The sequence below is a fragment of the Podarcis filfolensis genome (assembly GCF_964270895.1).
Source record: "Podarcis filfolensis genome assembly, chromosome: 5".
Taxonomy (NCBI): domain Eukaryota; kingdom Metazoa; phylum Chordata; class Lepidosauria; order Squamata; family Lacertidae; genus Podarcis; species Podarcis filfolensis.
In genome coordinates, this window is record NC_139608.1 from 44,492,794 (window position 1) to 44,509,913 (window position 17,120).

General features: G+C 41.0%; 1 protein-coding gene across 2 annotated transcripts in view; it reads left to right on the plus strand.

Annotated features, from left to right (window-relative positions):
• NEURL1 (neuralized E3 ubiquitin protein ligase 1) overlaps positions 1-17,120 on the plus strand; it is a 134,164-nt gene that overhangs the window by 74,981 nt on the left and 42,063 nt on the right. For both annotated transcript variants that reach the window (XM_083616505.1, XM_083616506.1), the window contains exons 2-3: positions 10,012-10,253; positions 13,101-13,422. In XM_083616505.1, the coding sequence (XP_083472631.1) occupies positions 10,012-10,253; positions 13,101-13,422 (564 nt within the window). The remainder of the gene's footprint in view (positions 1-10,011; positions 10,254-13,100; positions 13,423-17,120) is intronic.

The window sequence follows — 17,120 nt, forward strand, 5'->3', positions numbered from 1 at the left end:
TGAAGCTCTAGGCAACATTGTTTCTTGACTATTCACGTTTTGCACTCACTAACCAAGCTTCCTAGAGTATATCAATTCCCAGGTATCGAATGAGGAGGAAGAGAAATTTAAAATTACAGCAAGTGAAGTTCTGGCTTCAGACAAGCCCAGTGATTGCACATGGACATAAGGACTCTGCTTATTAATTAACTGATTAGGAAACTAATTGCCGAGGCAATACAATTTGTCTCAAAATACTTAAAATAAATTGCTTTGAAAAATAACCAGGTGTAACTGTTAATGCAGTACAGTGGTACCTCAGGTTAAGTACTTAATTCGTTCTGGAGGTCCGTACTTAACCTGAAACTGTTCTTAACCTGAAGCACCACTTTAGCTAATGGGGCCTCCTGCTGCTGCTGCGCCGCTGGAGCCTGATTTCTGTTCTCATCCTGAAGCAAAATTCTTAACCTGAAGCACTATTTCTGGGTTAGCGGAGTCTTTAATCTGAAGCGTATGTAACCTGAGGTACCACTGTATATCACTTCTGAAAGACTGACCCTGCACAAATGTACATGGGAATGGTAAAGCTGGGCATTTGCCACGGCCCCAATTCCAGTAGAGGACCACTCACCAGTTGAGGATCCTGCCATTCCCAGTTTGCAGGAAGTATCCATTAAGACTGGATACGAGAGTTCCTAGTTTGCATGTCCTAATTCTTCCAGGTAAGTGGGGCCCCACTGAAGGTACTGTATCAAGGGCCCCCCAAATAATGCAGCCAGCACTGAGTGTACAACAGGGACTATTTGCTGAGCTTATAGGATGCTGTAGCACACACAGGTTGTGTGTTTATTTTTACTACACAGGAAAAGCAGAGAGGATGTGTGCTGGCAACAATTTGAGAATGGTCAGGTACATTTCTGTTTTACTGCTGGAACACACATCTGGCTTCTATCAGAACTGTGACAATAGATGGCATCTTGACAGAAAAAAGAAGCATATTCAGCTATTCTGAAGTTTCAGCAGCCAGCCACTGACCTTCATTTCTCATGACACTGGTCTCAGTTCTTGAACTGGAGAAAAGCACAATCTGCAAGATATTCCATTTATGCTTCATGTATAGTTTCCTCTCAGCTCATTTGCATTTAATCATGAGAGGACTGTCCTTTGGGACATGAAGGTGGTGTTAATGTTTGTACGCCATTCAAACTTCTTGATCAGTCTCTGAATTTTTGATCTCTCATGCCATAGTTAAAAAACTGAGCACATGCAAAGCAACCCATATAAAACAAATGAACAAAGACAAAGGTAGAAGAAACGAATGAACAAGGAACAGGAGGACACAAGCATATAGTGGGCAGCAGTCACAATGCCTAATGCATTCTTTCAGTGCACAGTAAGGTGAAGCAGGAAAACTGTAGCAATGCTATATCCAAATCAGTTCCTAAGTGCTTTCAGTGGAGAGGCAAGCCGGATGTGTTCTGTTGTTGTTGTTTAGTCGTTTAGTCGTGTCCAACTCTTCGTGACCCCATGGACCAGAGCACGCCAGGCAGGCCAGGATGTGTTCTACACATTGCCATTGAGATGCATTGAATTGTGGATGTAGACATAGTCTGACACCCACATTGACACCTGTCTTCTTTGAGTGTTTTTTTTGGTCTGGTTAAAGATTATGTAGGCCGGGTGAAAGCAGGTGCCATCCAACCCCGTCTTCTAACTACTAAGGGATAAGTCCTAAGGACTTGTGAAAGGCAGCTAAGGGGCTGTTGGATTCCGTCAATCTCCATCTCTGCAAATGGAGAAGGAAACCTGCCATCAGAAGCCTCCATGGTGGTGTTGGAAAGTTCCACCACGCTTCTGCTGTTGACTCTGATGGTAGTATGAAATGAAAAGGCTGTGTTGGGAGAGGATTTGTGTGGGGGGGGGGGACCTTGAATCCACACAGAGTTCAAAGCCTTCTGGTTTTCCTGGCACACCGTTGCAAAGGGAGTAAAACTGCAGTAGCTCTGGGGCTAGCCTAGTTTTTTTCCTCCCCATTGACACCAGTGTGAGGGATGGGGAAAGAATGATCACTAAGTACAAAAAAGGGGTGAGGAAAGAAACTGCTCCTACCTTCTGCCCAAGCTGGGATGAGCTGCTCTTGATAGTGCCGCCCTACTGCTCACCACCTCAACCTGTGTCCACCACTCCTGTCCCTTCGGGGCCGGCTTGTTGTTAAGGCACCTTCCTCCCACCAGCAGGGCCTTTCTCCAGGTGAGATGCCAGGGGGTGGGGGGCATGTGCCTGCAGGCAGGAACTAGCTGAGGCTGAGCATAGAAAATTTGCCCTCTCTGGGTGTGCTGAAGGGGGAAGGGGCGCTTGTGGGTCCTGCTGGTAGGCTTCATGCTCAGGAGGGTGCTGCTGAGAGCTGTCTGAGAAGAGTGGAACCTCCATGTTCTGGAGCAGTCTACCTAAACTGGGCTGTGGGCCATGGGTTAGGGGGCATCAGAAGGGAGCTGTAATAATCACTCAGAACAAGTTTGAGCACCTTGTGGTGAACCATCACTGCATCTGCCATTAGCCAGAAATTACTGTTTATTGACTGACTTTTTTTTTTTTGTAAGCAATATGTTCCTCAAATTCTTTCCCCACTTGCCTTACTTGTTTTGCCAGAGTTTGTGTTCCTTTTTGTTCTGCTCATTCGGACAAGATGTCCATTATTTTAAAAAAGAATAATTTTATTGAAACTTTTTGTGACTCTTAAAATGCAAAACAAGCAAACCCACAAGGAATCCTCCTTGCCTTTTATAGTTGCCTTGACTGTGTCTTCATTAACCACACTGGCATCCTCATGGAGTTTTGCTGTCGCTTTCCTGATCCGTGATCTATCTTAGTTTATATTTTTGTGGTTTTCAATAATCTCCAAGCATCCTGAAAATATTCACCCCTGTTGACTCTCCCTTTCAGTTGTGTTTCATGTCTCATCCCACTCTATCCCAAAGCAGCATCTCCCCCCTCTCCCTGTTGGCTTTTTCTTGACTTTCAGAAAACCATACGAGTCAGTATGGCTAACTTAAACCAACAACACACACACCCTTATGCACAAACAAAGCCCACTGCACCCAACCAAAGGCAGTCAACCAACCCCTCGGCCACCCGAACCTCTCTCACCACAGAGGAAACATAAAAAGCGAATAGAAAGAGAACCTACCCAAGTGATGCCGACACAACACCCCCCCATACACTAAGTAAAAGAACCTAAGTTTTACCACCACACCCCCTCTTTTCTGTCACCCCCTTTTCTTCCCAACCCTATGCTGCATATAGCACCAGTGTCTCACAACAAATGTAACTGATCTGTAGAAAACACAGCCCGAAGAAAGAGACAATGCATGTGCTTTTGTAAATGAGGAAAACCTTTAATAAAAACAGACAGAAAGCTCCAGAGTTTCTTTTAGGTCAAAAACATTGTTTTCTTTAGGTAAAGTTGATATTAGTGGGGCGCAGGTTATGGAAGTTGAATTGGCCATGGGCTGCTAACTTGCCATGGTGCAAAGTTTTCATCCTTTAACATCACGCAACCCTCTCTACTTATGTGAAAAGCTGAACCTTTTAAAAGACTGTAGCAAAATTCCTCATAGTTCGTTTCCAGTGACTGGGGGGGTGGGCAGGGGGAGAGAAAAGAAGAATCTGTCCTGAAGTGAAGGTTGAGCTCACAGGCCAACATACTGATCTCATAAGTGGGAAAAGTCAGGGACCAATGTAATTCTACTTTAATGAGCCAGTCCTTTCTGTGTGGCCCATAACACAAGAAACACCACAATGATTCACAACTGTTCCTGCCCTTTAATCCATTGATATTGCCTTGTGTCATTCACACCCACTGAATTTTAACCATTGTTTTAATTCTTACGATGGTTCTGTATTACTCATTTATTATTTCTGTTCCGACTGTTCCCAGTTTTTTCCAGCTTTTTTGCATATTCAAAAGGCTTGGCTTTTAACATCTCTGCACCTAATTCTGTCTCATACTCTTACTGGAATTTAATAGGATAGGTTCCAAGTTACTGCAGTGTGCATGGAAAATGTGGCCAGGATAGGCTTTCCATTAAAATGTATTTAAACTGGAAGAGAATGCTGGCAGGTTTACAAGTATTCCAGAACTAGATCCCCAAATACTATGACTAGCATTTCTTCTTTCTTTCTTCCAAAAGATTAACTGCTGGTTTATATTTAGCAGCAGGAATGGTTTTTTTTTTCTTTTTAAAGAAGTGTACTCTATCTGAGGCCCACTGAAGGAGAGCAAACAACTTTTACGTTGATTTGTAGACCATGGAAATAAAACATGGCCGTAAAATATTCACAGCTGGAATCTCCTTTTACACAACTGGTGTTTGAAGTGTGAATTGCTATTTACACTCAGTCAGCATGCAATTCTGGTGAAAGCTGCATGTTTAGTATGTCTGTATTAAATTACATTACTCTGTAAGACAGGAAGTGTAGACAGGTATTGATATTCTCCTTTCAAACATACCCTCCATCTTGAATGAAAATGGCATCCAATTGTAACTAAACATGGATGAAGGCCTGTTCCTTGATCTCAGGGACCATCAAGCAAAATTTGTTATGATATCTTAAGAGGTATGTGAATGCAGAGCGGAAGAGGTGCAAGGCCAAGAAATATTGCAGCCCAAAGCAGGGCACAGATGGTATCCCCTCCCTAGGGCCAGCACTTTAAAAAGTATTGCTGCACCACTCAGACATCAACTCCTGTCTTCATCTATGCCATGGGTAGGCAAGCTAAGGCCCAGGGGCCAGATCCGGCCCAATCGCCTTCTAAATCTGGCCCGCGGATGGTCCAGGAATCAGCGTATTTTTACATGAGTAGGATGTGTCCTTTTATTTAAAAGCCATCTCTGGGTTTTATTTGTGGGGCATAGGAATTTGTTCATATATGTTTTTTAAAAAAATAGTCCGCCCCCCTACAAGGTCTGAGGGACAGTGGACCAGCCCCTTGCTGAAAAAGTTTGGTGACCCCTGATCTATGCTGTCCTCATGGTGCCACCTGAGCAGGCCATCTCACTCTGCTGCTTCTGCCACTTTAAAGGTGCAAACATTTATTAATCTATTGTGGCATTAGCTTTTGTGAACTAGTATCCTCTTCCTGAGATGCTTTTGAAGCGTTATCCTCAGTTGACATGTCCTAATTTGGAGCTTACTGTCAGGTGCCAAATTGTGTAGAACAGTGATGGGCATCTAGGAGTTGGTGAACTCTAACTTCCACCAGCAGCAGTCAGTGTGGCTAATGGTCAGGCTAATGGGAGACATAGTTCAGCAACATCTGGAGGATCACAGGCTCCCCACCCCAGTGTAGAAAGTTATTTATATGGGGTTCCCAGTATGAGAGTCCATTCTTAATGGTTTCCCGCCTGCTAAACAGGAATCTGACCAAATGGAAACTGTTTTCCTTAATGCAGTAAGCAACTGCAGTTGAAACCCTAAATGCACTTATTAGGGCGTAAGTCCCATTTAACAGAATGAAACTTACCTCCGAGTAGGCATGCATAGGATTGCCCCGAATCTTTGCCAGATTTTGTATGATAAACTTTAACTATAGCTCACTGAAGCAGCAGCGCAGTCAGTGAAAATGTTGGCTTGCTGTGAAAAATGTGAGTTCTCTGTTGGGGATTATTAGGAAAGCAATCAAATTTAAAACTGCCAATATCCTAATAACTTCATATAAATCTATGGCGCAGCCGCACTTGAGTATTATGTACAGTTCTGGTCACTGCAACTCAAAAAGGATATTGTAGAAATGAAAAAGGAGCAGAAAAGGGCAAGCAAAATCATCAGAAAGCTGGAACGGCACCTCAATAAAATTCTTGTACAATGTTTGGGGCCTTTTAGTTCAGAAAAAAGGCAAGTAAAAAGGGAAACATGATACAGATGTATTAAATTGTGCATTTTGTGGAGAAAGTGGGGAGACAAATGCTTTCTCCTGTTCTCATAATATTAGTATCTAATGTGCTCTTGCCCTGCTTGTGGGCTATAGGCATCTGTCTGGCCAATGGAGAACCAACATTGCCTAGATAGGCTTTTGGTCTGATCCATCAGGGCCCTGCCTTCTTGCGTTCTTACATTTTGATATGTGAAAAGGTGATGGTTAGAGTACGGTACCATAATGGCAATTCCTCCTCCTCTCTTTCATAAATTCCTTCTCTCCCTGCACTCCTAAATCGGGAAAACACAGGAATAGAGCGGGATATAACAAAGTCGTAGATCAAATTTATGAATGAAAAGTATTTTAGAACACACACACACACACACACACACACACACTGCAGTCCTTTGTTATGTTTACTCAGAAGTAAGTATGAGTGTGCTTACTGCCAGGGAATTGTGCGCATAGGATTGCATCCTGAATGGTGGAAAAGGGAAGGCTAATATAGGGTCTGATTACAATCTTTAAATCGAGTACTGTTGATATTATATGAGATCATAAGAAGAGTTCTGGTGGATCAGCGAGGCTCTATTTTAGCCTAGCATTCTTACAAGCATTTGCTGAAACCTTTCAGTTATTTCAAATTGTGACATAATTTGTGGATGGGCGGCAATAGTTTAAAAGGATGATGTGTCATTGGTGATTGAATGTGACACAAATACAAAAGCAGTTGTTTGCAGGGCATAAAAATGTGTTGATTTTCGCCCCAGAGGGGAAGGGGAAGAGGGAGAGAGCCAGGAGGTGGGAAGGCTCTCCAATGCTGAAGTAGAGCTCCAGCACCACACAGGGAGTTCAGGAACAGACGGAGAGCCTGTGCCTTTGGCACAGGAAAGGAGAGGGTTAAAGCGTAGGGATCAGAGACGTCCCATGAAGCTCCCCTGCCTTTTCTGTTGGAGGAGAAGCAGGAGAAGACCGCTCCCCGAATTTGAACTGGACGATTCGGATGCATGATTGTACTGTGCTGCTTGTACATATGTAAAATAAAGAACTGTAAATATCTCTCTTGAGTGTGCTTATTGCGAAGAGCATACACAAACCTTTACAGGCTCATACACCACCACAGTGGTGAGAAGATGGTATGAGTAGATTATGTTGGATCTCACCATCTACCAGGGTTGTGATTAGGAGTTGGAGTTAAATGTTGCTGTAGGCAGTGAAGTTGTAAGGATTGCTGTCTACTTGAAGTACCTGCTTCCCCTTCTAACACTACCTCACTTCGCCCCCAATAGCTGCAAATACTGCCATCACTGCCTCCATTTTGATACTTACATAGGTACTAGAAATATCTTCTAGTTCCCATCTAACAGATGCAGTTTCTAACACTGCAGTAAGATTCATTTCAAGTTACCCCTTGAGGGATTATTATTTTTTAATTCTAGAGCATAGAATCTTTCAATGTGGATTGGATTCCATTTCTGAAACAATTTTTTAGCAGAAGGGTTTTTGTTTTAGATTATCAGTAATCTGGAGATCAAAGTGCCAGTTTATGTTTGTTTTGGACTCGTGCTAATCACTTTGCTCAGCAACAGTCTTTCTGACCCCCCCTTTCAAAAAGTCAACTGATGCATCCTTATTGAACATACATGGAACACTCTATAGAGTCATTTTTGCCTCTGCCCAGCAGAGCTAGCTTATCACTATAAATATGTACTCGTCTTCTACTGATCTTGCAGAACAGCTTAGCTCCCCAGAGCTAAAATGAACCAGCAGTGTGACTCAATATACGGGAGTTTCCTATGTTAGGTAAGCAGGGGATAGAAGCCTAATGTGCCGCACAAGGAGAATGGTCTTCCACTAAGGCAAAACCATTCCTGGATACAACTCGGTAGCAAACTATGGCTTTTTATTTAGGAAAGTCTCCCCCTCATAACCAACAGTAAATCTGCAACTGAATGGTTGGTGAACTTTTCTTCCCCATGAAAATCAAGAAGTTGTGACATCATTACAGCACTTCTCCATGCTCCAGACATGAATATGAATGCAGGGCAACAGCTGAATTTGCCCCATAATAAATGTCTTGAGAAATATTGTGGCAACTTGAGTGGTGGTCTTTCTGAAGTTTGAACCTGCGGTGGTACTAACGCTCTGTGCACATGGAAAGTTAGCAAATACAAACATGGCTAGTCTGCAGCTAGCCTTTGATAGAGCATTTTCAAACAAGTGATTTTCCACATAAACACATTCATTCTGAGGGTAGTCTAGGTGCCTGGAGACACTTTATAATATTCTCCCCATAGCACCTGAATCAACTCTGTCTCATAACATACTAATGTTCACATACTTAAAAAAAAATTCTTAATGGGGTTAATAAAGTTTAGGATAGAAATGTAGCATGCCTTTCTTGACAGCACAGCCTGAAGAAAAACTACATGCAGGTCCCGCTATCGGAACACAATAAGTTCCTTCGAAATCATTCATTAGGTGAGCGTTTGCATAATGAGCCAATAATTTCCATTGATTCCTATGGGGAAATTTGTAATGTGTTCCTGACCACAGAATTTTTGACCCTAAAAAAACTGAAAACCCTCTGAAACCTTGCTTACAGTACAGATCACCACACTTTCTCAGCCACCCAGCAAAAGGCAAACAAGGAAGTAAAGAATGTTCACTATTCAGATATCTAAATCTGTGCTGTATAGCGAGGTTTGCGTACTAATTCCTTGTGTTCAGATAAATGAATTTTCACATAGCAAGCATTCGGAAAGCGGCACATTGTGTACTTGACTCATCCAACCTGACCCTACGCTTTAGGCAAGACAAGATTGAACTCTGTCTAGTTACCACACTCCTGTTATTTGCTGATTATAAATATGTGCAATGATGGAGACTTTGCCAATGCCTTTAGGGAGCTGTTCTTTTAAAAAAATGGTTTCGGGTCAATACCTATTTCTGAACAGCTGACCTGTGTAATGAGAGATAGGTATAGAAAGGACAAAATCAATTTGCAGCCTTTCAGAAGAATCATAAAGCTTGTGTTTGGAAGGTTGCTGAATTGTTGAATTCATCCATTCATTAACAAACTACTGCTCTTTTTTTATTTCCGTATGCAGTATCTGGTTACTGGAAACTATCTCCATACAGCCACTCCCTGTTTTGCATCCATGTTGTTAACTACTTTCTGTCATAAAATGATTGTTTTGCATTGCAGCTACTTTCTGTAGCATGTTATACGAAGTCTGATCTAGGTACTGTAACTGCCTGGAGATGTCAAGAATTGAATCTAGCCCCTTTTGCATGCAAAGCATATATTCTGCCACTGGCTTATGACCTTTCCCCATGGGGAGGTTACGCTATGAGCAACACAACAGAGCACCAGGTACAGGATTATAGACCAAAGCTAAGGCATCCATGTAAGTGATTAAAATGAAGAATCAGATAACCAATAAAGCTATTTAACTGATCTGCACTGAAGTAGGTGTCCTGTTAAATCTCCTTGATATATTTGCTTATTTGGTCTTTTCAAAATCTTCAGTGAAGGAGAGCCCATAGCTTCCCTCAAAACATTTAACCATTGTTCTCTTACAAATTGTCCACAGCATTTTAAACCAATATATATCAGCTGGTAATTCAAGGCAACAGCCAATTGCCTACTATTGTTCATTAAACAAAAGTGATTCAGTTGCTACCTTCCATATGCACATTTGAAGGTTAAAGCCCTACATGAATGCATAGGGAAGCTGCGTGCAGTGGGAATTTTATTTGTAGCCTTCATCTGTGACCTCCCAAAGTCATAGAAAGCAAACTGCTATTCAGTTTTGGAGTATGAGCTTTGTTCTGCCCTTCATTATTTCCCCCCTCTTTGGCCAAACTAACCCAGTTTCTTCAGGATTTCTTGTACAATTTCTTCCTGCATATGTCCCAAAGTTCTAAATGGGTTTGCAGGACTGTACATTTAAATGACCTATGTAAAGTGTTTGAAGGAGGTTTTGATGCTACCCCACAGGTCTCTTGTATATTAGTCTCACGGCTAAGCAATAGTAGATTTCATTTTAGGAATTTCATCAGATTTTTTCCTTTTTAAAGCTCAGTTTCTCTCTTTTTCCTTTCTATCTCAGACTCCATAGGTGGACCATTTCCTGCTTCATCTCACCGATGCCACCACAAGCAAAAGCATTGTCTGCCCATCCCACAGTGTGGAACTCTCTCAGTCAGCCCACTGCTGTTCCACCCCCATACCAAGGGGTCACAGATCATCATGGACACCACACAGAAGGCAGTCAAGCGTCAGGCTAGCTTCTGTAATGCCATCACCTTCAGCAACAGGGCAGTTGTTATCTATGAGCAAGTCAGGCTCAAGGTGAGTTGATGCCTTTCCCATTCACTTCTTTGTGAGAACCAAAATTCATATGGCATACCAGGACCTCGCAATGGGAGGGGTTGTATGGAATGCAAAACTATGGCTTAGCATTATGCACATGAGCTTCTGTGAGCCTGAGTAAAGTGCGTCCCTGCCCTCCTATCATCTCCCCACATGGTCAGGAGGTTGAATAAACCAGGATTCAGTTTTGCATTTGGTGGTTCCTGGCTTGTGTGCAAACCAGGAACCATAAACTTGTTTGTTAATTTAAAATTAACACACCTAATCTGCAAGTGAGGACAAGCTGGGAAGTGGCAAAAATGAAATTGTACCCTGGTTTATTCCTCTTGGGGAGCACATGAGTGTTGTACTTTGTATAGTTTCCTCTCTGCTTGTGCAGCTATTGCTAAACCATAGTTTAGCATTACAAGCAAACATAGTCAATGTATTTTCAGATGTATTTAAATCAACACTCAACTACTTTCTCTGAAGACCCAGAATACAGTGGTGCCTCGCAAGACGAAATTAATTCGTTCCGCGAGTCTTTCCGTCTTGCGAGTTTTTCGTCTTGCGAAGCACGGTCAAGTCGCAACTGCACCTCTTCTAGCAGTTTTAAGAAAAAGGAAACAAACTCGCAAGACGTTTTCGTCTTGCGAAGCAAGCCCATAGGGAAATTCGTTTTGCAAAGCAACTCAAAAAACGAAAAACTCTTTCGTCTTGCGAGTTTTTCGTCTTCCGAGGCATTCGTCTTGCGAGGTACCACTGTACAAGTTGAGAATATACCCCAGGGGTCTCTGTGGCACAGCAGAATCCTCTGGCTTATGCCTTTGCTTTGTGCGCCGTTTTCCCTTCCTGTCCTCCAGGGCCCTGTCCTGTGTTGCTTTGCAGGATTAATAGCTGGAGTGCCTTGTGTGCTGCATTGTTTGAACATTTAACTGGCTATCTCATACAGTTAGTGTAAAGTATAGATAAAATGGTACAAAACCAATAATGATGAAGCACCATTTATCTCCTTCCCACGAGCTCTTGCAGTTCTGCAATAAAATTGCTATGATGAATAATCCCACAGTTGTTGTTTTTTTTAAAAAGTGATTAATGAGGCTACTATTATTGCTTCCTTATTACACATTCGGTACAGTTAGCTTGTTTTGCTGCATTTTGTTGCAACTTTGAGGATGTGATAGTCTGACAAGTGGTGCGGAGGCAAGTGTGGTCTTTACTATAGCAAGCCTGGACAGTGTCTGTGGAGGTCCTGGTGTGGCCAGAAGACAAGACCCCACTCTCCACCTCACTGACGTGGTCCAAAGGAAAGGAAAGCAATACATTTGGCACCACCTTGGCTGTAGCAGTTGACAGAAGCAGGCATGCAAGATGCCATCCAGCTGCCTTAGCAAGAGACCTATCCACTTGGCAGTCAAGTCCTTAAATAAACTGCTTTTAATATCAACTTTTGTAAGGATAAGGGTTGCAAGGATAAGGATAACAAAATCAAAGAATTGTAGAATTGGAAGAGATCCAAAGGGTCATCTAGTCCAATCCCTGCAACTCCCTGTAATATGCAATCATCACATCTAAGATAAGGTACCAAGGATAAGGGTGGATACAGATATGTAATTATCTGAAGAAACAACCCCAATCTGCTTAAATACCAGCAAGTTACTTGTAGCTTCCACTGGATATCTTTGCTGTTAAACTTTATTTTTGCTTTTGAGTGTTGCTGTTATTGCAGCTATATCCAGAGGAGCCCCAAATCACAAAGATACTGATGCAGTCTTGCTCCTGTCTTCAAAACTTTACTGCTGGATTTTATTTTATTTTACTGTGATTTTATTTCAGTATTGCATTCCCTTGCACACATACAGAATGCATGCAGTTTTTCTTTGTAGTAACCCCCAATTGTGGAATTTGTTCCCCTGGAAGTGTGGATGACACCTACATTACTGGGCTTCTGGTAAAGGCTCATCTGTTTACCTGGAAATTTGATGGAAATTCAGTGATGATGATTGCTGCTCTATGATATTGTAATGATTTATATTTTAAATTCCTGATTATTGTATTAATGCCTTATTCAATCAGTGTGCTGTTGGTTGTATATTTGAATGTTGTTATTATATCTGACCTATTGTAAACCACTTTATTTTAATTGACGAAAGGTGGTTTCATGAGTAATTCAGAGAATGAATAAATATTACCATTTCCAGACCTATAGCTTCTACAATATCTCCTGTTTAGTCTCCAGACAGCTTTCTGGCATTGCTTACTTCACAATGGGTTTCAACACCTTAATTTGTGTAAAGGGTAACTAGCTTACTTATTTTAATCCATTCATCTTTGGAATGATCTATCTAATTGAACTGAATCAAATAATAGAGACGAAAGAGTACAGCAGAAATCACGTATTCATGTTTGTTACTGCAATCATGAGAATAGGCTACATGGGTGCCTGTTCAGGGACAGTCAGTGGTTCATTGTAGACAAAAATGCATTATGTGATCTGGTTGCAGATAACATTGAATCTCCAAGTAATTGCCATCACTTATAACCTTGTGGGGTGAGCATCCCCACACAACACATTGCTGTTTAGTAGTGTTTCCTCACCCCTTGCACCACTTGCAAAGCAATCATATAGTTCCTAATGCAACCCCCTTTTCTAAAACCCATTCATATCCAGTACTGCTGGAAGCCTCCAACTCCTCCCTCCTCCACATACAGTAAATTCAGGCACTCTTCCCCATCAGCTCAGTAATGCTACATTACACATTTATTCTCTATGCCTTAGACAATGACATGTTGCTAATGAAAAATTCAAATTGTGCTGATTATGCTTCCGTTCTTCCCTCTCTTCAGATCACAAAGAAGCAGTGCTGTTGGAGTGGGGCTCTTCGGCTTGGATTTACCTCTAAGGATCCCTCTAGGATTAACCCAGAAACCCTGCCCAAGTATGCATGTCCAGACCTCGTTTCTCAGAGCGGATTCTGGGCCAAGGCCCTCCCGGAAGAATTTGCAAATGAGGGAAACATCATTGCGTTCTGGGTGGACAAAAAGGGACGTGTATTTTACCGGGTTAATAACTCTGCCGCCATGTTGTTCTTCAGTGGAGTGAGGACCACTGAACCATTGTGGGCTTTGATTGACGTCTATGGACTCACACGTGGAGTGCAGCTGCTAGGTAGGTGCATTTCTGGAAAATATGACTTTGTCAAGGGAGGGTAAGTCGCCTTATTGCTGAAAGCAAAAGTTTCTCTTCTCTGGACACATCTTACCTGGATTAATCCATTATACCTTATTATTTCTGGTAATGCCATTTTCTGAAATGTGTATGTCACAGTTCCTTACCTTTTTCCAATTATCGTAAGTCAGAAAGACCCTATGGTTGTGCTGCTTTGCTTGTGCTGTGATAAATGCTCATCTTTCTTAAGGCCAATAGTTGTACATTGTACAAACAGTATTACAACAAAGGGTCTTGCAACACCTTAAAAACTAACCTTTTTTGTAGTATAAGCTTTTTATGTGACAGTGTCATGTGTGTGAGAGAGTGATTTTGTTTATCTTGTGCTTTTATATAGAATTGTCACAGACTGATCATTGCATTTCATTGCCATTTGGCCTCATGTCATCTAGGGACATAGGAACTAGCCCAAGATTGTCCACTCCGACTGGCAGCAATTATCCAGTGTTTCAGGCAGACGGCTTCCACATTTGTTTATTTATTTTCAATATTTGCACATGGCCCTGTTGCAAAGGAAGCTTGCAAATAAAAACCGGATCACATTCTACTGTTATTTAATTAGTTTTTAACCCGCCCTTCATCTCACAAGTGATACCAGAGTAGGATACATCATATATAAAATCAACTAACAATACAACAATCCCAGTGAAAGCATAAAAACCAGTATAACATTGATATCTTTTTATCTGGAGATGCCAAGAACTGAACCTGGGGCTTTCTACATTCAAAGAATGTGCTCTACAACTGAGTTATAATAAATCTGTTCGTTTCTAAGCTGTCACAGGACCCTCTGTTGTTTTTGCTTTTGTTTATCATAGTTGTCCCTTTGGAAAAAGTACAACCCTCTGGAAACAGCACAACATGAATAAAGGTTGTGTTCACTACTTTATTATCCAGTCTTGAACAGGATGCAAAATGGCAGAAAGCGATTCGGTTCATATGTTTAGTAATCTCAGCCTTAAAATATCTCCCACCTTTGTCCTTTAATTAATAAGCCTGAGCAAAGCTGGAGTGCTAAATAAATTCCAGTGGAGTTTCACCCATGTTTTGTCTACATAGCAGAACAAGAATCAGACCGTGTTTGTTGTTAGAAAGTGCTGCTTGATGCCATCCATGTAAACCTTACATTCCTCACTCTTGTTCATAAGGACGTCAAAGACCAAGCAAACAAAATGGGTCTGGAGGTAATAAATCATAATGAAAATAAATATCATTAATGGAAGAATTTTGTTATGACAGACGATTGGTGCACATTCTGAAGCATGGAATGCACTCCATAAAAGTTCCCCATTATCTTATTTAACTCTCTTACATCTGACATGGGTAAATGCATTTCATAGTTTATGCATGGCTCACATTTTACCTGAAAGAAGGATTTGCTAGTTGTTACTTCTATTTAAATGAAATTGCTCTTCTTAAAAATATTAGATTTAGAAAATAAAATATGTTTCCTGGGCTCTAGGAGAATCCTTAGTAGATCATTTTATTACACAATAAAAGTACAGCCATGAAAAATCATTTCATTGTGCTTTAAAAGCTCTGTTGTGAGAGTTCCTCGTGAGCTGAGAGTTCCTGAGCACTTGTAAGGCAAAGCTCCAGAATAAATGGAAGTTCAGCTGTGAGGTTCAACTAAAATTCAAGACCAATTAACACAACAATCCTTTTAACACTATGAGTTGACATACTTTGCGATTACATGAGTTGACATACTTAGTAGCTTTTGCAAAAGGATAGTGTATGCATAGTGTATGACAGATACCTGTGATATTACTGATGCTTCATGTAACATTTAAGATTTATTGAAATCTTAAGTGAGTTGAAGTTAGTGTAACTGTTCATTAGATAAGGTCACATTGTTGTATCTTTAATGTATACAAAATGATGGTATGAGTGGCTTATATTCTGATAGAAAGATCAGAATATTGCTGATAAAATAATATTTGTGTTATAGTGTAAACAATGTGTCTAGCATTATATGTGAATCGTTCTGGGATTTTTACCCATTTTAGCAAGGCAGGGAAGAAGAGGGCTAATGCACGTCATTGAACCTTGAGGTTATGTGCAAGACTCTCATAGCTAACCTTGGCATTAAAATGCACTTTTAATGCCTAAAATAAGACTCATAGCAGAAATAATTTTGAAATCAGTCCCTGGGTTTGAAAGTGGATGGAAGGAATGAATTGTTATATTATTTTAAGGAATGATATTTGAGAGGGAAACACATGGAATTCTCAACCTTGTTAGCTTGCTAGCAATGCTAACATCTAGTGGACTCATTTGCTCTCCATCCGTTTACAGATGTTAAAGTTCCATCAACCTTCCCTATACCCATAATTCCCTTTGAATTCGAAACGTCTCACAGCAAGTTACCTTCTTTCTTTATCTTCCTTTCCTTCACAAAGAGTTAAACCAGGCACCCTCAAACTCGGCCCTCCAGATGTTTTGGGACTACAATTCCCATCATCCCTGACCACTGGTCCTGTTAGCTAGGAGTGATGGGAGTTGTAGTCCCAAAACATCTGGAGGGCCGAGTTTGGGGATGCCTGAGTTAAACTTTTCACTCTGCTTCATTACGAGAGCTAAGAAACAGAAGTGTCCTGCAGATATCTTGTCTCTGCCAATTAGCTAAATGCAGTTAGTACAAAGCAGTGTAACCAGTACAGCGAGGCACCTGCCACCAGGATTCAGATTCCCCTGCCGCTTAGAATGAGTTTATGCAATTGACATTAATGCTCAGACATTTTATTTATAGCATGTTCCAATTGCCTTTGGCAGGCTTAATCTTGGCAATTGTCTTGAAGCCTCTTAATCTTGTTTCTTACGCATCTCCATTCTGTATTATGTGGTGTCAAAGCTCAGGTGCTTGTTGACATATAATTCTTCATCAATTCTACACTCGCTTTGGGGCTGCACTCCTGTACCCCCACCTACCTGGGAGTAAGTCCTGTTTAACTCAGTAAGACTTACCTCTGAGTAGACATGCATACGATTGTGGTATTCCTCACCTTTCCTTGTGAATTTTAATCAAAGGCATTGGATGGGGAAACTACAAAATTAGAGGGAGTGGAGGTTCAGGAGTTGTGTTCTGGGAACCTTTGGTTGTTTTCTTCTAAAAATAAGCTGAAATAACTACTGAGATACAAATCTAAAACCTGTTCTACACATACTCGTTTGTAATTATTGACCTGCTGTTTTTCCAATACCCCAAAGGATTTTTTTAAAAATAAAAGAAATCAAGATAATGGAGTCGGACATCAACTAGAAAACATTGGCTACTAAAAACAGATTAAATAGGATTACTTTCCTAGTACAGAGAAGTCAACATTGTGAAATCAAATATACAGATGCCATTGAAAATTAAGAGAATGGGTATTTTATTACATTGTTTAGAGGAAAAGGTACATCATCTTAATTGATGGTTATGTAATGTATTTTATTTTGGATGTCATTGTTCCCATTATGATTTCTTAAACCAAGAGCAAAAGTAAACAAAAGGGTTGAAATGCAAATATTCTATTATGGGAATTAATCTTTGCAATCTCCCTTAATACTTTTCAAATGATTAAGCAGAGTAGTTTGACCTCAGGAGGTCACTTTTACCAGCCAAACATGCACTTCTCTGCATTTCTTATATATAT